At 42.1% G+C, this 25456-nt stretch overlaps 1 protein-coding gene across 1 annotated transcript in view; it reads right to left on the bottom strand.

Annotated features, from left to right (window-relative positions):
• Window positions 1–23284, bottom strand: part of LOC145347967 (solute carrier family 53 member 1-like) — a 328249-nt gene extending 304965 nt beyond the window's left edge. The window contains exons 1-2 of the mRNA XM_080195993.1: window positions 22964–23284; window positions 4933–4984 (exon numbers count right to left, since the gene is read on the bottom strand). Of these exons, the coding sequence (XP_080052119.1) occupies window positions 4933–4984; window positions 22964–23032 (121 nt within the window). The 5' untranslated portion in view covers window positions 23033–23284. The remainder of the gene's footprint in view (window positions 1–4932; window positions 4985–22963) is intronic.
• Between the last annotated feature and the right edge of the window lie 2172 nt (window positions 23285–25456).

The raw sequence follows: 25456 nt of genomic DNA, 5'->3' as shown, positions 1-25456 counted from the left end.
ACTAGTAGATGGAATGGAATAAACAACGGAAGAAGAACAATGGACATCAGAAATCCAGGATCATTTTGGTCACATTTTTCCTGAGCAGATAAGATGGAAATGCATTCGGTTATCTTCCTTCTTCATAATTATCTTGCCTTAATTATCAGTTTCTTCCCTTTAGTTTGAAAATATTAGTGCAGCTTGGTTTTTATAAAGTTCCTTAGTAAGGAGTTACCCATGGGCAAAAAAGAATGGTATAAATACTTGATCTGATTTTAGCCTAATAGACCATAATCTGAACTGTAAAATCTCCTAAAAGCTAGAGAAGGCACCAGGGAGGATAGAATTTTTTGCAGCCACAGAGAATTATATGGGATTACAGCACTGTTTAAGCAAAGCTGCAGCAAAAGATAAATTTCTCTCTCCTGAAAGGCTTATAGAAGCTGTTGCTTTTAATACTTAGTCCCTTTCATCTTGCTCCAATTTCAAGGCCTTGCATCAAGGAATTGTTTCATTCGAGAGCTTTGAACGTTTAATTAACCTTCAGAAAAGAATTTCAGTTTATAGTAGAGCCCAGCACACACTGTTTGGCAAACAACACTGCTATTGTAAAAGAGGATTAACAGGAACAAACAGAAAGGAATAATTAAAGTCACTATATAACCTCAAAGGGCTAGAAAAGAACAACTGCATCTAAACAGCTAAAAGTCTGACAACACCAGGTTTTAATCCAACCGATTTATTTGATAGTAAACGCACAAGCTTTCGGGGTTAGTCCCTTCGAAGGGACTAACCCCGAAAGCTTGTGCGTTTACTATCAAATAAATCGGTTGGATTAAAACCTGGTGTTGTCAGACTTTTTACTGTGTTTACGCCAGTCCAACGCCGGCATACCCACATCTAAACAGCTATACAGAGCCATGTTTCCGCCCCTGGAACACATAGAAATACCAATGGTAACAAGAAATATTTGAAATTTATGTTTCTGTGCTATCTTGCAATATCAATTTCTTTCTGTTTATGACAAACTTCCTACTACAAGGACCCTCATCTCCATGCAATCTCCCATCTGAGACAGTCCAGTTAAAATCACCAATGCTCAACATTATTAATTTATGATTTTCATGGAAAAATGGACAACTGAGAAAGGGCAGATAAGCAATTTAATGACAGACAGTAGGTGATCATTGTGATTGTGAGAACAAGAGGTCTGAAGTTTAGTTCAAGGTCAAATAAGACACAAGTTTGAATGGAATTTCCAAAATACCTGGTGCAGAACACGAAATGATGAACAAGGGCAGCGGTTCCATGACTTTGGTCCAAATGAAAACAGCAACACTGGAACTGGAACTCAAAACCCTCTGGCTAAGAGATTGTGGCACATGCTGCAAGAAGACAGGCGGCACAGTAGCACGGTGGTTAGCACTGCTGTTTCACAGCTCCAAGGACCTGGGTTCGATACCTGGCTTGGGTCACTGTCTCTGTGGAGTTTGCACATTCTCCTCATGTCTGCATGGGTTTTCTCTGGGTGCTCCGGTTTCCTCCCACAGTGTGGGTTAGGGTGATTGGCCGTGCTAAAATTGCCCCTTAGTGTTCTGAAATGTGTAGGTTAGAGGGATTAGTGGGTAAACATGGAGCAATATGGGACTAGGGCCTGGGTGAGACTGTGGTCAATGCAGACTGGATGGGCCAAATGGCCTCTTTCTGCACTGTAGGTTTCTATAGTTCGATAGTAAGACCATTTTCATCGAGGCTGGAATTCCATAACTTAGTAATGGCACTCTACCAAACTAATTAAAAACGCTTGCACTATTCAATTCTTAATAGCAACTATTTTACACAAGATGCTTCTCATTGAATAGAAAGAATACAAAACAAAGATGCTTTGTTTAAATAGAAGTTGTTTGTGAAGTTTAATGAATAGTGATAACCACATTAGAAATTATTAGAACTTGCGTGACTTAATTGCACTGCTCTTATGCAACATTAGTTCATACGGAATGCAACCAAATAAAGCACACTCCTGCAAAAGAACAAAGGTACTTCCAGTACGATTTCACTACTTAATTACGATAATACATTTCATAGGAGTTTTAGATTTCCAAAAGGCGTCTGATAAGGTGCCTCACAAAAGGTTGCTACAGAAGGTGCACAGAGTTAGGGGTAAGGTGTTAGCATGGATAGAAGATTGGCTGTCTAATAGGAAGCAAAGAGTTGGTATCAATGGGTGCTATTCTGGTTGGCGGTTGGTGCTAGTGGAGCGCTGCAGGGATCGGTGCTGGGACCTCAACTGTTTACCATTTATATAGATGATCTGGAGGAGGGGGCTGAGTGTAGGGTGACGAAATTTGCTGATGACACGAAGATGAGTGGAAAAGCAAATTGTGTGGAAGGTATGGAAAGTCTGCAGAGAGATCTGGATAGGCTGAGCGAGTGGGCGACGACCTGGCAGATGGAGTATAATGTTAGCAAGTGGGAGGTTATCCACTTTGGCAGAAATAATAGGAGGGATTATTATTTAAAAGGCAAAAAGCTGCAGCATGCTACGGTGCAGAGGGACCTGGGGGTCCTTGTGCACGAGTCGCAAAAACCCAGTTTGCAGGTGCAGCAGGTGATCAAGAAGGCAAATGGAATGTTGGCCTTTACCGTGAGGGGGGTAGAATATAAAAGCAGGGAGGTCTTGCTGCAACTGTACTGGTGAGGCCGCAGCTGGAGTACTGCGTGCAGTTTTGGTCGCCGCACTTGCGCAAGGATATTTTGACTTTGGAGGGAGTGCAGAGAAGGTTCACTAGGCTGATACCGGAGATGAGGGGGTTAGCCTACGAGGAGAGACTGAATAGACTGGGTCTGTACTCGTTGGAGTTTAGAAGGCTGAGGGGGGATCTTATAGAGACATATAAGATAATGAAGGGGATAGATAGGGTAGAGGTAGAGAGATTCTTCCCGCTTAGAAAGGATAGCAGGACTAGAGGGCACAGTCTCAAAGTAAGTGGCGGGGGGGTGCAGTTTAGATCGGAGTTGAGGAAGAGCTACTTCACTCAAAGGGTGGTGAATCTCTGGAATTCTCTGACCGTTGAAGTGCTGGAGGCTACCTCGCTAAATATATTTAAATCACGGGTAGATAGGTTTCTGATAGACAGGGGAATTAAGGGTTATGGGGAGAAAGCAGGAAAGTGGAACTGATCCACTTCAGATCAGCCATGATCTTATTGAATGGCGGGGCAGGCTCGAATGCTAGGTGGCCTACTCCTGCTCCTATTTCTTATGTTCTTATGAGTCCATGAAGTTTGAACCAGTCTAACTATTTAGTATTGTTGCTAGGATTCAGTAAATTGTAATGATGCATGTGGGCTATTTTCATTCTCTGCTCACCTAAACAGTGGATAAACTCCACAAAGCATTTACAGATATAGTCCTTCCACTGCTTGCATTTGGGGAGAACATTCTACCATAATATTAGCTAAATACTGTTAGTAAAAATGAGCTGACAGATTAAAAACATCATACGCTGTTAAATTGCAGTGTAAAGAACATAAGAACATAAGAAATAGGAGCAGGAGTAGGCCATCCAGCCCTTCGAGCCTGCCCCGCCATTCAATAAGATCATGGCTGATCTGTCGTGGCTCAGTTCCACATTCCCGCCCTCTCCCCATAACCCTTAATCCCCTCTCTTATCAAAAACCCATCAACCCGCGTCTTAAAAATATTTAGCGAGGTAGCCTCCACCACTTCAACGGGCAGAGAATTCCAGAGATTCACCACCCTTTGAGTGAAGAAGTTCTTCCTCAGCTCCGTTCTAAACTGCCCCCCCTTTATCTTGAGGCTGTGCCCCCTAGTCCTACTGTCCTTTCTGAGCGGGAAGAGTCTCTCCACCTCTATCCTATCCATCCCATTCATCATCTTATATGTCTCAATGAGATCTCCCCTCATTCTTCTAAACTCTAACAAGTACAAGCCTAGTTTATTCAGCTTCTCCTCATAGCTCAACCCCCTCAACTCCGGCATCAGCCTAGTAAACCTCCTCTGCACTCCCTCCAAGGCCAAAATAAAGTGAAATTGTGTTATCTTATCAGGACAATGTGACACCAACAGTGTGAAGTTAAGGTCAGAAACAACCTAACTAGAACCCAGCTCTAAAGCTCAATCAACTCAGACACAAGGAGAAAACAGTTTTGTGGAAATGATGCTCGATTCCAATACACCTCAAAAAGCCATCCCCTGCCCTTGAATCCTCTTATTGCTTTAGCCAGAATTTGCAGAGTATAAAAGAACAAATTACAATACAATCATGCACTAAAGATGTATTTGTTTCTGCTGATTCCAAGAAAATGCCACTTCTTTGCATTGTCGCTCATCAGCCACTTCTCAGTCTCTGCACATCATTCTGAATTTGCTTCGCCTTTTCTCTTTTGCTTGAAATCTTTCTTCCTGCCCTCAGACCACGTTCTCCACCCCACAAAATCAAAATCTGGTGTCATCTTCAAACTTAAAGCAGCTTTGGTTGGAGTCAGCATACATACATACCTTCTAAACAGCACTTGCTTGATAATTAATCTGTCCAAAGTCCAATACTGACACCATGCTTCATGACAACCATGTATAGACTCTTTGCTTCAGCTTTTAATCTACTTCAGATACTTATATTCTATTCAATTCCATTTTACCATGTGCTTTAATTGTGTTGCAAGGTATGACTGGTTAGAATCAATCATTTTTCCACTGAAATGTAAACAACTTTTAATTGTTAAAGATAAATCCAGTTTAGTTCCTGTATTCCCTCTTCCAATGCAATGTATTCTCTCAATTTTTCTTTCAGTTTCATTTTATTATGGTGTGAAACTGGTAGGCCCATAAAAGACCCGTAAATTGGGTTGCAGATATTAAGTTTTGCAAACAAAAGCTGCAAAAACCAGTCTTGTTCATCAGAGAAATTACATGAAAATCCATTACCTTCCAAAGATGGTGCTTGGTCTTGGGCCGCATACAGCATCTCTTTGAAAGCCTGTAGTACAAACATTTCAGAATTAAACACTGAATATCATTAAAAACAGAAATGATCAAAAATCCAGCATCAATAAATTACCATATAGGGTATTGCTTATCACAGGTTGCCGAGTCAGTGATTATTTGCTTAAACTGCCTCTTTCTTCCAATACAGATATTATAAGCCAGCTTAACCATCAACATTATATGCACAGTCCAATCTATTACTGTATCTCACAGATCAGAAGTTCCAGGTTTAATTGCTGAGTTATCTAATCTCAGCTAACTGCTACAATTGGTGGCAATGAAGGTCAAAAATCAACTCATCCTGACTGCTATGCTGGAAAGTGAAAATATGTCATCAGTTGAGGACAGATAGGCTTGCCTGCTTTGCTGGCTATGGTCAAAAATGCCTGCTGACATTCATCACCAAGGCTGCCATGTAAATTGATGTACTGAAAATGCTGCCAGCACCAGTGACCGGGAAAAAGGAAAAAAACAGATCCAAGTGACATTCTGAATATTGAATTTCCAATTTCACATTCAGAAAATGCAGCAAGATCACTGCCTGGAGGAGAGAGAGGGAGAATGGGGGTATTTGTAAGTAAGATGATTATAGTGAAACAAATCTAGGGTGAAAAGTATTTCCTGGTATGAAGGTGAGAAGCTTCATTGGTTCAATTTCCAAGGAATAAGCAATATACTCGCAGCAAACATTACAATACTACTTTGAAAATTATAAACATAAAAACGGTAAATTGCATGACTAGAATGCAATTGAGGAAAGAACATTTTAAAAAAACCATTTGGTACCAATAATTTTGTATTATAATATCAAGCACATGCTTTAGAATACTTGCTTAAAAGAGGCCCAGCAGTAATATTTGCACATTTGCATATGTTCACCACCATACTACAATCAATGATAGAGATAACAGAAGCACATGGTAAACAATAATTTACCCATCACCTACAAGTATACATTGTACTACATTGTGTGCATTTTAAGTGCTCTCCTTTTTGAGAATCCAATCTACAACATACATGAAATACTGATTAACTGGAAATACTTCCAAGTATTAATGAGTTATCTGCTTTGGCATAACTTTACACTCTTCCACATTTTGTACCATCTGCAAAAGAAAGCTGCTGAAAAACGTTTCAAAATTAATTACACTTTTGCAATGCACTTCTACAAATTCAGAAGTCCCTTTCCTCTTCCCCTGAAGTAAAGCATCTCACCTGCTTCTTGATGACAAGAAAGTCTTAGATCCACACTTGATTAATGCTATGTTGGGACTTGCAATGCTTTATGGCTAGTATTCTTCCACTTCCTTGTTTAAAATTAAATAGCTGTTAGAATTTCCTAATGCAGAGTGGTTTACTGTTAACTGCACTAGACAGTATTTAAAGACAACTAGAAACCAAGCTGTTGGTCAATTTATGACCATGACTCCCTGAAGAATTTGTTAATAAGGCACTCCAGGTTGGAAAAGTCAACTTCAAAATGAATTATTTGCAGTTCCTTGTGTACATTAATTTAATGCAAGTACGAATATTCTGCAATTTGTAAACTGCACTGTACTTGTCCTGTACTTTTTCCCTCTGAAATAGAAGTGCAATTCATTTTATTTAACAGATGAAACAATAGCTAGTGGCACCAGAACGTAAACTGTGAAATGAGAAAAGACTGTTCAAACTATCAAACCAACTCCTTTTAATTGGCTATGTTATTTTGGTGTGACAAATCTTTGATTGAATCTTTGATTCTATGCTATAGTATAGCTAAGTAGCTGCAATAAGTTCCAAAATAGAAGAAAGGAAAAAATCCATCTTTGATAAACAAGCAAGATTGTTGAGCAGAAAATTAGTTAAGACAATAACCCTCTGTACTTTGCAATTTTGGGTTGTACTGAAATGAACATTTAAAGATGGGCTTAACAACCAAATGCGTGCTTAACAACTTAATGGCATGCAGCCTCACAGACTGCCACTTTGACAATGTGTGAATGCCAATGAGACATTTGCAGTCTGAGCAAACTGCTGAAACTAACAGCACTCACTAGCCCAGATTTCCTGTTCAGGATCAGGAACCCTGGTCAGTCAAAAAATTCCACATTTACCTTCCTCCAGTTTTTCAGAGAAAACTTCTAATGCAGGATGCTCCACACCTCCCATAATGCAGAAAATATTTTTAATGGCACTAGCTGCCATACTCAGTTAACTAATTAGATTAAATGTCCCAAAGTTGCTTTGAAAATCAATGGGTTGAAAAGGGGAGTAGGATGGCACGGAGGCAAGACGGGTCATCAGATCAGGTCAGGGGCTAATTGGGACAAGTAATAGGGGCAATCGCATGGGAGTAATTGAGGGAGGGGTGAGTCAGCTGGATGGGTAAGTGGGTCAGGGGCCAGGATGGGGGTTGGCAGACAGGCCGGGGGGGGGGGCAAAAGAGCCGGGAGCGATGAATCGGAGGGAGGTGGGTGCGGGTGAATGTGGCTGACTAGTTAAATATTCTGGATAATTAGCCATAGTCGCAAGCGATTCAAGAAAGTGCTTCACCACACATTCTGCTGGGAAACTGGGGATGGGCAATAAATGCTGGCCTAGCCAGCGTTGCCCACACCCCACAAAATGAACTTTTTAAAATTGTGCTGAAATTAATTTACCAATTATGTTCTCATTTTGTAAGTTTATAAATATCTGTGAATCATAGAATGCCTACAATGCAGGAGACCATTCGACCCATCCAACCTACACCAACAACAATCCCAACCAGGCCCTATCCCCAAAACCCCACGTGTTTACCCTGATAACTCCCCTGATCCCAAAGGCCAATCCAACTAACCCAAACATCTTTGAAGTGTGGAGGTACCCGGAGCACCTGAAGGAAACCCACACTGATACAGGGAAAATATGCAAATTTCACACAGTCACCCAAGGCCTGAATCAAACCCAGGTCCCTGGTTCTGTGAGGCAGCAATGCTGACCACCGTGACACCATGTCTTGAAATTTGTCTCAGTTATCATCCATTGATTATTCCTCCAATTTAGTGTGATCTGCAAGCTCAGAAATTGTGTTCCTGGTTCCATAAATTGCAAAAACATTGGTCCCAATCCTGACTTGTTATATCATGTTTTGTTCTGGTCTGAATGGTGACCCTTCATGCCTACTCAGGTTTCTGCAGCCAGAAAACTATCCCTTCTGATACCTAACACTTGATTCTCAATACTGTTGCCTTGTTGTTCATCTATAATGTGGGACCTTAATCAATGGTCTTTTAGAAATTACATACATTATACACCTTGCATTACCCATGTCTACTCTTTTATTGTCTGAGAACATTCAGAGCCTAATCTAGCAAGGCTTTTCCTTTTGAAATGCACGCTGACTGTTTATTATTTTATTTTTGGTTTCCAGTTGATTTTCTCTCTTTTAGCCAGGGTTCCTTTGCATTTCCTATCACCAATGTTAAGCTGACTAATATAAAGTTCCCTAGACCATGAGCTATCTGCCATTCCTCTGAAATAACACATTTTCCAAACAAATTATTAAATATCTGAAATAGTGCACGTGGCAATCAGTCTGCAACCCAGGCTTTTATCCTCTTTAGACTGTATTTCAATAGTTGTCTTTTTATTTTAAATGTGGCAATATGATTTATTTAAAATCTCATCCTCTTTTGTCATTTCTACCTAATCAATCTCTCTAGTAAACATTGAAGCAAAATAATTAATATTTGATGCATTTTGCTATCGCTGCCATGATTTTATCTTGACTACCCTTAGTAGTCCTAAAGCCATCACGGCTTTTCTTTTTTAAATATATATGTTTGTTAAATATTTAACCACAAGGGTTGGTTAGCTCAGTTAGCTGGATGGCTACCAGATGGTTCAGAATAATGTCAACAGTGCAGGTTCAATTCCCATTCTGGCTGAGGTACACTTGGGAACTGCCTCGCCATGCCCCACACTTGGTGCAGAGTGGTGCCCATCAAGGTATAAATGCCTATGTCTCTTGCAACTATGGCTAATTAGCGAGTTACCTACTTAGAATATTTTACTAGTTTTAGTTACGCACTTCGATTATTTAATTTCATAGTTCCTCTTGCCTTCATAATTTTTTTTGATTTATCTCCGTATTCTCCCATGTCATACTCTCCCCTGATGTCCATGTACTTAGTTTAGGCTTCTTTCCTTACTTTCAATTTTTCCTCTATGTATTTATTCACCCATAGTGTTTCATTAATGTTTAGTTTGTTCTTGCCTTTTAATTGAATATATTTTTCCTTCAAACTCTGCTGAGCACCTTTTTACATGTTTCACACTGCTGCTCCACATTTTGTTTGACAACATTGTTGTCTATTTTATTTTTCTATGTTTCTAATTACAAGTTACAACGATACAATAACGCCTTTGGAAATTTTGTGTGTATTGGCTAGCACCGTTCATTCATTGTTGACCATAAAATCAGGCCATTAAAACCAGAAAACATGTTAAGTCTTTGGGAGTCTTCAGCTCCTGTCTAAACACAGCAAAATCAATAGGTATGTGAAGCTCACAGCTTACATTTGTAACGTTTCCTCCAATAAAACCGCAAAGCTCCACTGCCTTATCGAGAGAGCCATTAGATTGTCACTAAACTAGTTTTCTGAAAAGGAGGTGCAATTGATATAAGAGAAGGAGTAGGCAATTCACCTATTAAGTCTGCACCACCATTCAGTGTGATCATAGCTGACCTCATCTTGGAATCATCTCCAGCTTCCTGCCTGCTCCCAGAACTCTTCCTCCCATTATTAAAAGCCTATCTATTTCCTCTTTAAATTTATTGAGTATACTGGTGTCCACCACACTCTGGGACAGAGAATTCCACAGACTCATGACCCTTTGAAAGAAGTAATTTCTCCTCGCTTTGGTTTTAAATCTGCCACTGCTTAGACTAAAATAATAGCCTCTTGTTCTAGAATGTTTCTTTAGATTATAATAAATTCAACTATGATACTGAATCAAATCATTCTTCTTTTTAAATCTAGAACTCCATGTAGGCATTAGTTTTGAATGTACAGACAGGTTTGGTTCTTTCCACCTTCTAAATTGACTGAAAAATTATTTTCTAACATGCAATACCAGGGCAAAAAAATTAGATATAAGCAACATTAATCTACACATGGAAGAATATATAGTCATAGTTTCTGATTAATAGGGCTAGTCTAATTATGAGATCATTCAGAAAATGCTGCCTCTATTAGCTTTCCCAAATTTTGGCAATCGAACAAAATTGTGAAGGCAAAGCGTTTACAATTTTCTCCAACACCCAATTGGTAAAGTTACGTTATCATTAACAGTTTTCAATATGAGCAGCTGCATTCTACTGTGAATTTGATTTCACTACCTTCTCACATCAGTATATTTAACAGTATATTTTATGTGTTTCTCAAAGTTAATGAATTCAGTCTCAAAAGCAGAAAAAAAGGGATATTACAGTAAAAAGCAATAAAATTGTGTTTTTCTACAGAACATATTTGGGTTGGGAAAGGGGAAAGCAAATAATGTAAAAGTAGCTCTGGGATCACTTCAAATGAGGACAAATTAATTTCAAACGGAACAATCCCAGTTACGTGCAAATTTTCCTTTTACTAGCTAGTGATGCCGTCCTTCAAAACCCCTTTAAATCATAATTTATACCATCTCATGGGAGATGGAGCAAAATATGTGATTAAATGTTAAAATATTTATCTGGGCATTGAAATTCATATACATTGGACTGGCAGCTCCCCAGAGCTCAAGGTATAACAGTAACTCAGCTGAGGTAACTTCTAGCAGCTGTCTTCTAAATAGCCTGATTCAGCAATTAGTCATGCTTTTCCTGAACACGAGCAATATTGTGAAACACCATAAATACACAGATATTTTAAAAAATAAGTAACCCTGGTTATTCATTTAATGCCTGTGAGTATATTGGCAGTATATTCTGAAAAACCTCTTGTGAAATTTACATTTCCTGTTTCCCCATTCATTTATATTCCTTATCAAAGGTTTTCTAAGTATTCAAATACATAATCCTTTCTAACGTTCACTTATAGAAGTATCTTAACGCAATAGTGTGTCCCTATGAACACTTTACAGGGACAAAAATAACCCAACATGTAGCAGCAGTGATTAGTTAAAGTATATTTATTAGTCACAAGCAAGGCTTACATTAATGCTGCAACAAACTTACTGTGAAATTTCCCTAGTAGCCACGGTTCGGCACCTGTTCAGGTCAATGCACTTAACCAGCACGTCTTTCAGAATGCAGAAGGAAACCACAGCACCCGGAGGAAGCCCATGCAGACAAGGGGAGAACGTGCAAACTCCACACAGACAGTGACCCAAGCCAGTAATCGAATCCGGGTCCCTGGCACTGTGAAGCAGCAGTACTCACCGTTGTGCTACCATGCCGCAGCAAAAATTTTAAATGAAGAGGTAAGTTTTAAGGAGGGTTTCCAAGGTAGAGCATTCAAACAAATGAGCTCCACAGGAAACCCGAGTTGACAGCGTGCTTTTTTTATTTTTATTTATTAGTGTCTCAAGTAGGTTTACATTAACAGCGCAACGACTGTGAAAATTCCCTAGTTGCCACACTCCAGAGCCTGTTCCAGTACACTGAGGGAGAATTTAGCACAGCCAATACTCCTAACCAGCACATCTTGCAGACCGTGGGAGGAACCAGAGCACCCGGAGGAACCCAAAGAGACATGGGGAGAACATGCAGACTCTGCATGGACAGTGTCTTAAGCCGGGCATCGGACTCGCGTCTCTGGCGCTGTGAGGCAGCAGTGTCAACCACTGAGCCACCCGATGTGAGACCATAAGATGCTAATAAAGAGGGAGGAGACAACAGAGAGCTTTGTAGATGAAGACAGGAATCTGCCGATCAATGTACTGCAGGGACCAATAGCAAAGGAAGGTTGTAAGGGCTGACAGAAAAGCAAAACTTAATTCAAAATTGAATTTATCCAGTGAAATTTTAGAGGAATTTTATGCTATCAAGTGCAAAACTTGAGCAAAAGCTGCAGGGACTGATCAAGCGAGCTTGTGACAAAGCCATGGATAGGAGAGCAAATGACAGCAAAAGTAGGACTGAGACAAATAACACTGAGAAGATCTCAAGGACACTCCAAGCTTGCCACTAGGACACAGACAAAAACTGACCAGGTGACCACCTTCTCAATTCTTCCTCCCCATGGGATCCGTTCCTGGTGTTGGTTGCTTCCACTCAACACCTCCCTTTCTTCCGCTTAAGGACAAGAATATCACTGTGGAAGATAGCTGCAGGCATGGCCAAATCTACATCTTTCCAGTCAAATAGACCAATTTACTGCACGAAAAGTTTACTTTAAGCATGCATGCTTCTTAACAGCACTGCACATGCATTTTTCAAAATTAAGATGCTAAAGATTTTTCACCATTTGTTTCTTTCCATGCTCCGAAAGACAATGACTTTTACTGAGATACAGATCCATAGATCAGGTACTACAGTAGTAGGCAATTCTTTGTGTACCACTGGATAGCAATCAGGAGTAGGGCATCTCGCTATCATCCTTAGTTTCTTACCTAGCTCAGGGAAGTTAATTTTAGTTTCTCACCTGAGATCAGTTAATTCAGCATAGATCATCCTCAACACTGATGTCCCACAACGCTACGTTCTCAGCCCCCTTCTATACTCCTCATACACCTATGACTGTGTGGCCAAATTCCCCTCCAATTTGATTTTCAAGTTTGCTGATGACACCACCGTAGTGGGTTGGATCTCAAACAATGACGAGACAGAGTACAGGAATGAGATAGAGAATCTGGTGAATTGGTGTGGCAGTAATAATCTCTCCCCCAATGTCAACAAAACAAAGGAGATCGTCATCGGCTTCAGGAAGTATAAAGGAGAACGTGCCCCTGTCTACATCAACGGGGACGAAGTAGAAAGGATCAAGAGCTTCAAGTTTTTAGGTGTCCAGATCACCAACAACCTGTCCTGGTTTCCCCCACCCACATGCAGACATTATAGTTAAGAAAGGCCATCAACGCCTCTACTTTCTCAGAAGACTAAGGAAATTTGGCATATTAGCTACGACTCGCACCAATTTTACAGATGTACCATAGAAAACATTCTTTCTGGTATTGGCTTGGTATGGCTCCTGCTCTGCCCAAGACCGCAAAAAATTACAAAAGGTCGTGAATGTAGCCCAATTCATCACACAAACCAGCCTCCTATCCATTGACTTTGTTTACACTTCCCGCTGCCTCGACAAAGCAGCCAGCATAATTAAGGACTGCACGCGCCCCAGACATTCTCTTTTTCATCTTCTTCCATCGGCAGAAAGATACAAAAGTCTGAAGTCACACACCAACTGACTCAAGAACAGCTTCTTCCTTGCTGCTGTCAGACTTTTGAATGGACCTATCTCACATTAAGTTAATCATTCTCTACACCCCAACCATGACTGTAACACTACATTCTGCACACTCTCATTTCCTTATCTATGAATAGTATGTTTTGTCTGTACAGCATGCAAGAAACAATACTTTTCACTGTATGTTAATACATGTGACAATAATGAATCAAATCAAATGAATAGCATTCAAAGCTGTGACCCTTAGGTCTAAGTAACTCAGCATCATGCCAGCAGGGATGATTTCCTCTGTGTGCTAGCTAGGTGCGACTAATTTATAAAAGTATTCTTTGCAAACATATTTCAATTTTGCTAATCTACTACACAGAGAAAACTACACCAGATGATGCTTCACCTAATAGATCACTGGGAAGGCTCAAACTGTAGTCATCCTAAATTTGCTGCACCAAACTTTTACAGGTGCTCAGCAATAATCCAGCACTGAAGTAGAAGATCAGGTCAGAAAGTTCACTTCATTCAAATATTGTAATGGTCCTAGACATTTATTTGATTTAATATAATTTCAGCAGAACACAAAATGTCAGTTTTCTAGACTCTCACATTGCAATAAGCTTTAAAAAGATTGTTAAAAGATAGTTCCCAAAGAAACTCTGCTGTACCGATTTAGCAGTTGGATTAAACAGGCAATTTACAATCAGTCACTGGTGAAAATAAGGAGGTAAATCATGTAAACAGAAGCTATGTTTGTATTAAGCAGACAAGTTCAAACACCTTCACAATCACTGTTTATGTTATATACAGTAAACCTAGCATGTCGATATTTACCACCATTATTTCACATCTAGCTACTTTAAGCCAGTGGTATGATCAGATCCCAAAAGAGATCATTTAAAATAGCTGCACAGTATAAAGATTTATAAACATGTCTGTTGCTGGCACAGTCAATGCAACTAAAAAATTATTACAGTAAACATGGATTTTGCTGTTGTTTTGGAGAACATACTTCATGACTGTCACTTTTTCTGTGAGTATAGTTATATGATCTTTTACTATAGCACTTATGGATACCTGCTGCTGATGTAGTGGACAGTTGAGGTAACATGCTTTATTTACTCATCTGCATGGATAGTTTATATTCAACTGGTGGCTTTAAATCACATAGAAAACATTATACTAACTTGGCATGAAAACACCCACTTCTACGTGTGGATGGGTAATTGGTTCAGCATTGGGACCGTTGTTCTTTCAGATACATACTAATGATTTAGATTTAAGTGTGCAGGATACAATTTCAAAGTTTGCAGATGATGCAACACTTGAAAGCATTGTAAATTATGGAGGACAGTGTAGAACTTCAAAAGGACAGATAGATGACAAATGGAAATCAATGTGGATTAGTGTGAGGGGATGAATCTGAGTAGGAAGAAGATCTAGGTCTAGTTCACCTGATGAAGGATCAGCACTCTGAAAGCTTGTGATTTCAAATAAACCTGTTGGACTATATGGTGTGGCATGACTTCTCATCTTGTCCAAAACAATGAGGGGGTTGGACAGAGTAAATAGGAAAAAACTGTTCATAAAAGGATTGAGAATGGGAGGGCATAGATTCAAAGTACAAAAAAAGCAAATGTAATGTGAAAAAAAACATTTTCATACACCAAGTGGTTAGGGTCTGGAATGCCTGGATGTGTGGTGGAGGCAATCAAGGCATTGGATCAAGGCAGGTTCAATTCAGAATGGCATTGGATAATTATTTGATTAGAAACAATGTGTAGGATTACAGGGAAAGCAGGAGAATGGCACCAAGTAATAGTGTTTATTCAGAGAACCAGTGCAGACATAATGGGCCTCCTTCTGCACCATAACAATTGTCATTTCCTATGAAATCTCCCCAACATTCTCTGTGTTAAAAGGAACAACCCCAGCTGCTCCAATGTAAACATGTAACTGAAGTCCTTCATTCTCATGAATCTTTTCTGCACTCTCTCACAACCTTCCTAAATGTGGTGCTTCGTATTGGACATAATACTCCAGTAAAAACGTATGCAATGATTGTTCCATCTCCATTGTCCTTGAATGACTGCAAAATAACATAATTCACTCAGTGTACTGAATAAACTGCCTGTTCTGCACTCAGCTGTACGCCCATAAGCAAACCAATAACATTTCCTCTCCATTGTGATGATGGCCCTATTCTAATAAGACTATTTAACAATCTCTGTTGTATACACAGCACAAAGTTGACACTCAGCACCTCACTTTGTACCGAATCAACTGTTATCCAGTCTCTTACACTAAGTGGCATTCTGCCATGATCATAAATACTCTGCTTCACTACAGTCTCACTTACGATCTGTCCAATTCACATTGTTTTATAGCATTTCACATACAATAGATAACAATAAATTAGTAATCTGTTACAGAGCTCAAATCTCTTGAACTTGAGTGAAAAATTCTACAATGCATCACTGATCATCTTCAAAGAATATTGTTAACACTCTCTCTCATGATCATCTCTTGGTCAAATTATTTGGGATGATCCAAAATAAAAGATTATCTTGTTTTTCCTGCTCTGCTATTTAGTCGGTCACTTTCTGGAACTCGTGTTAAATGGTATGCTGCATTTCAATAAGCAAGTGTATATTGTAAACAATTAAGCAAAAACAAAGGGGAAACTTGAAGAAATACCTTGACTGGAATAAGACAGAGACAGGCTTAGACCTTGGACAATATTGCAGATGTGAAAAGTAATCTCTTTCTTTATAATGAAAAGCTAAGGGTGGCAGGTGGCAACATGGTAGTGAAGAAAGTAGTGCTCAGCTGAAAGTCAGGTACATGGTGGAATGTGAAGTAATTGAAATACACTTATGGTAGCCTGTCAAACATTTGCCTCTGGGACCACACATGGTATAATTTCTTCTCAACATATAATTTTATCAGATTACAGCTCTGCACCCCAGTAAAGGAGTATGGAAACAACTCATTCAATAGCACAGATGCCTGTCACACTTCACACCTTGACTGAATTACTGAATGTGCTGACTACTGTCTCTCACTCGTATTTTTTCATTTACCAAGTGTTTAAAGCATGTAAACCCATCATCATAAACAAGAGTCTCTAAACCAACAGACTGAAAATTCGTACAGGTAGAGAGAGCTCTGTTTGGCCAACAAAGGTAAACAACACTGTGCCTTAGAAATATGCCTCACTTACTAAAGCCAAGGTGCCACCTGGTAACAATCCATGAATGAGCATTCTCAGAGGTGTTCAGGTGTACAACTGGGCATTTAACAGGCTAAAACAGTGCAAATTACCAGAACAGAGTACTCTGTGCAAGGATCCTACTGGCTTGGCTAGCTAGAATTGCTATCCTGCCATAGCAGGGTTTTCAGAAGAGAGGAAGAAGTGTCTTTTCAGTCATCATCAAAAAACATTGCAATAGAAATCTGGATCCAATGTATCTGTTCAATGATTTCGTGGCACAGCCTGGATTATCAAATATGCCATGGCAATGAAAATTGATTTTCTTGACATCTAAAATTCACTAATTTTCCTGCAATATATAATAGAAGCTGGCCACCTGGATTATTCAGGCAGTAATCCAATTTTAGGATTCAACCAAAGAACAAGCCACAATAGCTAAGCACACAGAATTGCTGACATCATCCATATACTTCAATTGTGCTATATATATAAGCTGTGATAACAGCATCCCTAACCACTCATTTCAAAGTTCCTGCTGAATTACCAAGGTGTGTTCCTCTCTATAATTATAGATACAGAGTTTCCTTTAGCGTAAGCCACTATTGTCTGCAGTCAAAACCAAAACTTGCATTTTTTATGTGACTCCGGAAATATGCACATCATCATATAAAGTCCCAGATCAGATTTAAGTTACTTTCAAATATCTGTAGTACAGAATCCTATAATGCATTCAGTACAATTTGCATTCACAATGTGATTTCAATATAAAGACGACTCATCAGAAAGGTATGAAAATTAGGTACAATGCCAGGGAGAGAGGTTATGAGAGTGACAAGGAACTTGATCAAAGAGATGGATTTTAGTCCTTTCTAATGGAGCAGAGTGAACTAGGTGGACTTGGGAAGAAAATTCCAGATTTGGATCAGCTCAATTGATGGCGTTGTTACCATTATTAGGCTAAAGGAGATGATATAGAAGAGGCCTGAGTCAAAGGAACAATGCTCATTGGGAGAGGAAGAGACAGAGGTTATTGAAGAGCTTTAATGTTGGGGGCTTGAATAGCAAGATGATGGGAAAACAAAGTTTAGTGTGGGACAGCATGTGTCTTGCTGAAGTTGGAGAAAGAAAAGACAGCAAGGAGAAACTTGCGGTATTCAAGCTATAAGATCATGACATGTATGCTTCACCAAGGACATAAAGTGTGGAGGCAGACAACACTGAAGAGGTGGAAACAATCTTCCTTTCTAGCACCAATCGTGAAGGTCTGAAGCTAAGCTCAGCTGAATAGGACCTGACAAAGTTGAAAGTGATTCAGCTGATCCCAAGACAATGACTGGAAAGTGGAAGGAATCAACAGCATGAGAGCAGGGTAGTGGCCAAAATCATTGCTTGCGGTTTTCTTGAGGACCCTCTGAACAAACCTAATATACAATAACGCAACGTGTTTAACCTTCTAAAAAAGGTACTGCCATTTAACATTCCAGACCTGACTGACCATGAATTCCAGGCTACAAACATATAGTTGTGGGCCACAAATGAGGAAGTATATCTTACAATTATTAGTGGGAGAGTGGGGAGTGACATGCTCTCATATCTTTTCATCGCCCAGATTTTTTTTAAAAATTAGCAAAATATTGGAAGTTTTTGTTTCATACTGACTTTCCACTACCATCCATTGATATGAGCTATGAAATCAGAGGAGAACACAGCTCTTCACTCACCTGATGAAGGAGCCTGAGACTCCGAAAGCCACTGTTGCCAAATAAAACTGTTGGATTTTAACCTGGTGTTGTAAGACTTCTTAGTGTGCTTATCCCATTCCAACACCGGCATCTCCACATCGCAGGAACAATTGAAATCAGGAATGCTCAAGAGGCCAGAATACGAAATTGTGGGCAGAAGGAGAACACGTAGATAAAGAGGGTCAAGGAAAGAACAATTTGAAAACAAGGTGATAATTTTGAAATAAAGATTTTGCTCAACAGGGAATCGATATGTCAGCAAGCACAGGAGTGATGAGTGAACAGTACTTGAGTGTGAATAAGGATGTGGGCAAAAGTGTGTCTCTGGAAGGTATAATATGAAAGGCTGGCCAAGATTATATTCTCCAGCAATTCAAACTTTGCAACCATTTGCGCAGCTGTGCTGTAGTTATGAAGTCAAGAAGAATCTCTCAACATAAAGCCAAGAAAATACAATCCCCTTTGCAGGCTATCATGATATTAAAAACTGGAATAGGATACACATGTCATTCTTAGGCAAGTAATCAACCATCACCAAATCAACAATTCAAAGTGCATTAGATTAATTGCAGAACCAGCACTTATGACTTAATTAGGTATGCCAGTCTCCACTATATAGTTATTTATAATTCAGTACAGTATAATGCTATCATTATTCTAATGTCTGGCACATTTTTGTAAACATTCCACCTCACCTCTGCAAGAGCTGCAACAATATTTTGTAAAAATCATGCCAATATCAAAGGGGAGCCACCAAGGTAATAGAACACAAGCTAAATGCTTATGATTCAAACTCTCCCCTGCTTGTTGAGTTTGGCTTGGAATCAGAAAGTGGAGTTTCAAGGAACAAGATGAGAATTCAGCTTTCATTACACGTATTCTCAAATAACTGCTGCCTGCTTCATTCTAATATGAATGTGCAGTTTTACAAACTGCATTACTGTATGGCTAGTTTTTATTTCAGAAAATGGTGGTACAGTGGTTAGCACACATGTCTCTTAGCACCAGGGAGCATTATTCAATTCCAACCTTGGATGACTGGGTGGAACTTGCACCTTATTCCTCGAAGAAAAGCATAGGTTTCCTCTGGGTGCTCTGGTTTCCTCCCACAGTCCAAAGATACGCCAGTTAGGTGGACTGGCCATGCAAAATTGCCTCTTAGTGTCCAAAGAAATGTAGGTTAGGTGGATTATCTATGGTAAATGTGTGGAGTTATGGGGATAGTGGGGGGTAGGCCTGCATAAGATGCTGTTCCATAGAGTCAGTGCAGGGTAATGAGCCAAGTGGCCTCCTTCTGAACTGTAGGGATTCTAATTAAAAACATTATGTACACCGTTACTCATCAATACATTGGCTCCAGGCCACACAAATTTATTTTGCAGGTGAGATGGAATCCACGTACGCCAACAAAGGTAAAACTAAACTTTAGAATAATGATAGCATTATACTTTGCTGAATTATAAATAGCTATATGTTTGAGAATAACATATCTAATTAACTCATAAATGCTGGCTCTTCATTAAGTCCAATGCACTGACAATTGTTGGTTTGGGGTTGTTTAAAGGATGATGTGACTATCCTATCCATGTCTTCAAAAGCACAATAACCCACAAAAAATATCTTTTCTCCTCCTTCTATTTATAGAGTTCCCTGGGACCAGCAACTTTTTTTGAGTCAAGATGGTAATGATTAACAAGTTACAAAAAAGTGTTTTGTGCAAGTTATAACAATGTGGAATATACTGCCTGAAATAGATGCAGATTCAATAAGTTTCAAAGGGCACTGGATATATAATTAAGGAGAAGATTGACAGGGCTACAAGGGAAAACAGAAGAGTGGATAGCTGTTTCCAAGAACCGGTACAGCTAAGCTTTGCCAAATGCTGCCTTTTGTGCTGTGTGATTCTATGAGGTTATTCAACCATTAGGAGCAAATAAATATACAGGCACGGGTCACAGCAAAACTAGGGCCACGGCTGATGAGTTCTAACTGGGGCTGCTAAGACCAAGGATAGCACCTCAATTATTGTTTACCCTTTCTCTCTCATTTCTTTGTAGATGTAACCTCTTTCCTGCCGAATACTGAAAATCCCAGAAGCACACCACTCATCATGCCGTGCTGCGAATATATCCCAGCATTTACAATTCTAGGACTTTTACATCCAATATTAATTACCCTCTCCAATCTTTGCAGACACAAACTTAGATACAATGTAATAATTTTGATTTAGAATCTATACAAAACTATCATATTCCCATCTATCAACTAATCAAATACATCACAATATCACAAGATTTTTTGGTCATATAATGATGCTCGTTCATAGAGATTTGCTATTTGTCTCTGTCTGACAGTTCAATCCCACTCCCCAGCAGTGACACAAAGATGCAAAAACAAATCCACTAATAGCTTACACTGAAAAATTTATTCCAAAATAGATCTGAAAGCAGCCACACGTGAAAGGGTTCAGTAAACTGTTCAAGCTGTTTATACAATCTCAAACCATAATGTCTTGGAACGTAATACAAATTGTGTTTGTTTTTCACAACACAGTGCCTGCACTTTCATCCCTCCAAGATCAATTTACTGTATCCAACCCTTAACTCAATTATATGAAAATCTCCTCCCACACTTTATCACTGGATATTGTTATCTGCAGTTCTTAGCATATTCTATAGGTCATTAATATTATTACGCTTTGACCACAATCTCAATCTCCATCTCCAACACTTCACCGTTTCCCCCTCCTCAGACCATCACCATCACTCACTTATTCACTTTCCACTTTGAACACTCCCTTACCCTGTGCTCCAACCGTCCTATCCCAATTATCCATATCTCCATCCCACCCCCAGATTTCTTCCATTCCCCCCACCATTGTGCATCCTCCAATCACCCCTCAAAACCCCCTCTAGTCCTCCAATCCTTCACTCCCAATTTCCAGCCTCTCACACCCTCACCCTCCAGCCCCTCTTTCACTTCATCTCACCTACCAGCCCCTCTCAGCCCTCCACCCATCTCCCTCTCACCCAAGCTCGCCCTCCTACCTCTCACCCACCATCTCCCCTGCCCTATTACTCTCCCCTGCCCCATCTCCCATCCCGCCCGTCCCTGCCACCCACTGACCCCACCTCTCAACGCCCCCCCCATTGCCCTCAGACCTCCCGCCCACCCCATCACCCACCGAAACCACTTCCCACCCCACCTTGCTCCAAACAACCCTCCCACCCCGTCGCCCTCTGACCACACCTCAGCCGCCCTGTCGACTCCATATCCTCCTCCCACCCCGTCACCATCTTCATCGTCCAATTCCACCTCTCACTCCCATTGCCCCCAGGACCCCTCCTGCCCCGTCACCCTCGGATCGCCCCCAGGACCCCTCCTGCCCCGTCACCCTCGGATCGCCCCCAGGACCCCTCCTGCCCCGTCACCCTCGGATCGCCCCCAGGACCCCTCCTGCCCCGTCACCCTCGGATCGCCCCCAGGACCCCTCCTGCCCCGTCACCCTCGGATCGCCCCCAGGACCCCTCCTGCCCCGTCACCCTCGGATCGCCCCCAGGACCCCTCCTGCCCCGTCACCCTCGGATCGCCCCCAGGACCCCTCCTGCCCCGTCACCCTCGGATCGCCCCCAGGACCCCTCCTGCCCCGTCACCCTCGGATCGCCCCCAGGACCCCTCCTGCCCCGTCACCCTCGGATCGCCCCCAGGACCCCTCCTGCCCCGTCACCCTCGGATCGCCCCCAGGACCCCTCCTGCCCCGTCACCCTCGGATCGCCCCCTCCCTCCTGCCCCGTCACCCTCGGATCACCCCCTCCCTCCTGCCCCGTCACCCTCGGATCACCCCTTCTGCCTTATCACCCTCAGAACCCCTCCCCCTGCCCCGTCGCCCTCATAACCACCCCTCCTGCCCCGTCGCCCACTGAACCTCCCTTCCTTGCCCCATCGCCCTCAGAACCTCCCTCCTTGTCTCTTCACCCTCTGACAATCCACCTGCTCTCTCACCCTTCCGCACCCCACTTGCCCCCTCATGCTCCCGCACGCCGCCTGCCTCCCTCATGCTCCCACACCCTCTCACGCTCCCACTGCCTACCTGCCCCCCTCACCCTCCCACTGCCTACCTGCCCCCCTCACGCTCCCACTGCCTACCTGCCCCCCTCACCCTCCCACTGCCTACCTGCCCCCCTCACCCTCCCACTGCCTACCTGCCCCCTCACCCTCCCACTGCCTACCTGCCCCCCTCACCCTCCCACTGCCTACCTGCCCCCCTCACCCTCCACTGCCTACCTGCCCCCCTCACCCTCCCACTGCCTACCTGCCCCCCTCACCCTCCCACTGCCTACCTGCCCCCCTCACCCTCCCACTGCCTACCTGCCCCCCTCACCCTCCCACTGCCTACCTGCCCCCCTCACCCTCCCACTGCCTACCTGCCCCCCTCACCCTCCCACTGCCTACCTGCCCCTCTCACTGTCCCACACCCCTTCCTGGCTCCCCTAGTTCTCACTCATCCTCCAGCCCCCTTCAGCTTTGCGCCTCCTCCCCATGTTCCACCGGCATTTCCCCTCACCCTCCATCCGTCTCCCATCCCCTCAGCCCCCTGACCCTCTCAGCTGCGAGCTGTCCATTGTGCCATTAACCCATTCGCCTCCCTGTCGCTTGCTCACCTCATACTGGATGTACTGTTTGCGCCATTCCGGCGTGATGTGGGCTGAGAGATGTTCTGCGAATTTCATGATTGGTGCTTTCTGAAGATGATTATTTCTTTTCTTTAAAAAAAAGAAACACAACAGACGAATTAAAAATCCCAGCAGTGAGTTGGGGGCTTCCGTTCAACAACCACCATTCCTGATGGAGACTCCGGGGAGGGGTTGTGGGGGTGGGGATTGCGGATCTCTCTCTCTGTCTTGTTGATGTCGCTCGCTGCCCTCAGACGGAACAAGGGGACTGTCACTCACTGCCGATCAGCCGCCATCTTACTGACAATACTACACAACAAGGGCGCGCGACAGACAGGGGGAACGGCGCGCGGTCACGCCTCCGCAGAAGGCGCGCCTGGCCGTGCGTCACTGCCCGCGGCCAGAGCGCGCACGCGCGCCTCCAATGAGGACGCCCCCGTCACCTGCCAGCTGACCCCGCCCCCCTGCCCACACCCCGCCCCGTCCCCTCCCCTCCCCCCCCGCCCCGTCCCCTCCCCTCCCCCCCCGAGCCCCGACTTGAGTTTGAAGCGTACCCCAGCGCTCGCTTTGCCTCGGCCCCTCCCCTCCCCCAAGCGCGCTCTCAGAGCTATAGAACGGCCGACGGTTGAGTTGAGCTGCTGGCGCGCGCATCCCTCAGGGGGTGAATTAAACCGTGTTTTTTTATTAGTATAACGTGCAGAGATAACGTGTTCACTCGGGACTGCAAGTTAATGTGGCTGACCGCCCACTCACTGTCCCCTTGGCTGGCACTAGCTTCGTGCAATCCATCAAAATGAGTGGAGAAAGTAGAAGCAAGTGCCCAAAAACTAGCCTCTTTAAATGTATTTTTTTCTTCATCTTCCTGATAGGCTTTGGTTAACTAATTTTGTTGTTTGATGATAGCATCCTTCGAGAAGGCAACATTGGATTCCTTTCTTAAACTAGAAATTGATTCAGAGTTTCTCCATCATCCAGACGGACAAGGGCAGCAGATGCCCAGGAACACCACCACCTGCAAGTTCCCTCCAAGTCTCTCACATCCTGATTTGAAAATATATTGCCATTCCTTCACTGTTGCTGGGTCAAAACTTTGGAACTCCCTCCCTCACAGCACTGTGTGTGTACCTACGCCACATGAACTGCAACAGGAAGGCAGCTCATCATCATCTTCTCAAGGGCAATTAGGGGTGAGCAATATATGTCCATGTACTGGGAATAAGGTTTAAAAACATCAAAAAGAACAGTACAGTAAGTGAGGTTTTGCAAACCCAGGCAAGTCACAGGGGTTACAGATAGTGCGACATGTACTGTCTGGAGACAACACACATCTCTTTAACCTGTGATCAGTGCTCCTTCCACTCACATTGTCGGCGACTTTAGGACTTGAACAGCAGGTTAGGTGTAAAGATTTGCATTCTAATCAGTAATCTGTAAACTGTCTGTGCTTTATATGCTCTGTCTGAGACCAGAACTCTCCATTCACCTGACGAAGGGACAAACCCTGAAAGCTTGTGAGTTTACTATCAAATAAATCGGTTGGACTTAAACCTGGTGTTGTCAGACTTTTTACGGAGGAATGTTGGCCAGGGCTCCTCTCCCATTCCACCCTCAACACACACACACACGCGCACCAGCTCCTCATTGAGACAGTAAGAAATGGCTTCTTGTATCAAGAAGAGATGTTAATAAGTATTGCAATGTTTAACGTTATGTTTTGCTTCAGCTGTTAAACCAGGTCTATGCTAATTCACGAATTAAAATGAATTTGCATTTATATAGCACCCTTCATACCCTGAGGATGACAGCTGTTGAATTACTTATAGTGGAGTCACTATAATGGAGGTAAGCGTAGCATCCAATTTATATAAGAGACTTAGAAAATGTTATCGTACATGAAATTAAAGGCAATCTTTTGATTTAGGCAGTGAATTGATCAGGAGGTATGGAACAGAATAGGCATATAGAGTATACACACTGAAAGTAACTTGCAATTTCTCCTAAGGATCTGTATTGGAATCTCAGCTTTTCACTGCACATATCAGTGATTGAGATGTAGGAATACAAAGTTGTATGTCCAAGTTTGTTGTTGACACTTAAGAGACACACTAAGTAATGTAGATGGAAGCAGGAAATTAAAAAGGAACATTGACAATTAAATGAGTAGGAAAAACTGTGAGATCAACCACTTTGGACCTAAGAACAATAGATCTGAGTACCTTCTAAATAGTGAGAAGCTAGGAACAGTGGATGAGTAAAAAGACTAAGGAGACCAAATTCAGAAAGCACTGAAAACTAGCAGTACAAAAATATCATGTATACTCATGTAAAGTCAAATTTTTGAAATTTTTTTACTGTAACAAAACCCCACTGATGTTATGTGTGAGAGTGTTCTAACCTGAAACGTTGGTTTTGTTTTTTTTTGGGGATATTAGTGGGAAACATTTGCAGAAACAGTAAGACGTCAGACCTCTCTTTTGTTCA

Source organism: Carcharhinus amblyrhynchos, chromosome 9, assembly GCF_965287045.1.
Source record: "Carcharhinus amblyrhynchos chromosome 9, sCarAmb.v2.hapA, whole genome shotgun sequence".
NCBI classification, from domain to species: domain Eukaryota; kingdom Metazoa; phylum Chordata; class Chondrichthyes; order Carcharhiniformes; family Carcharhinidae; genus Carcharhinus; species Carcharhinus amblyrhynchos.
Note: the sequence above shows the minus strand (reverse complement) of the source record. Positions and strands in the feature narration are given on the sequence as shown.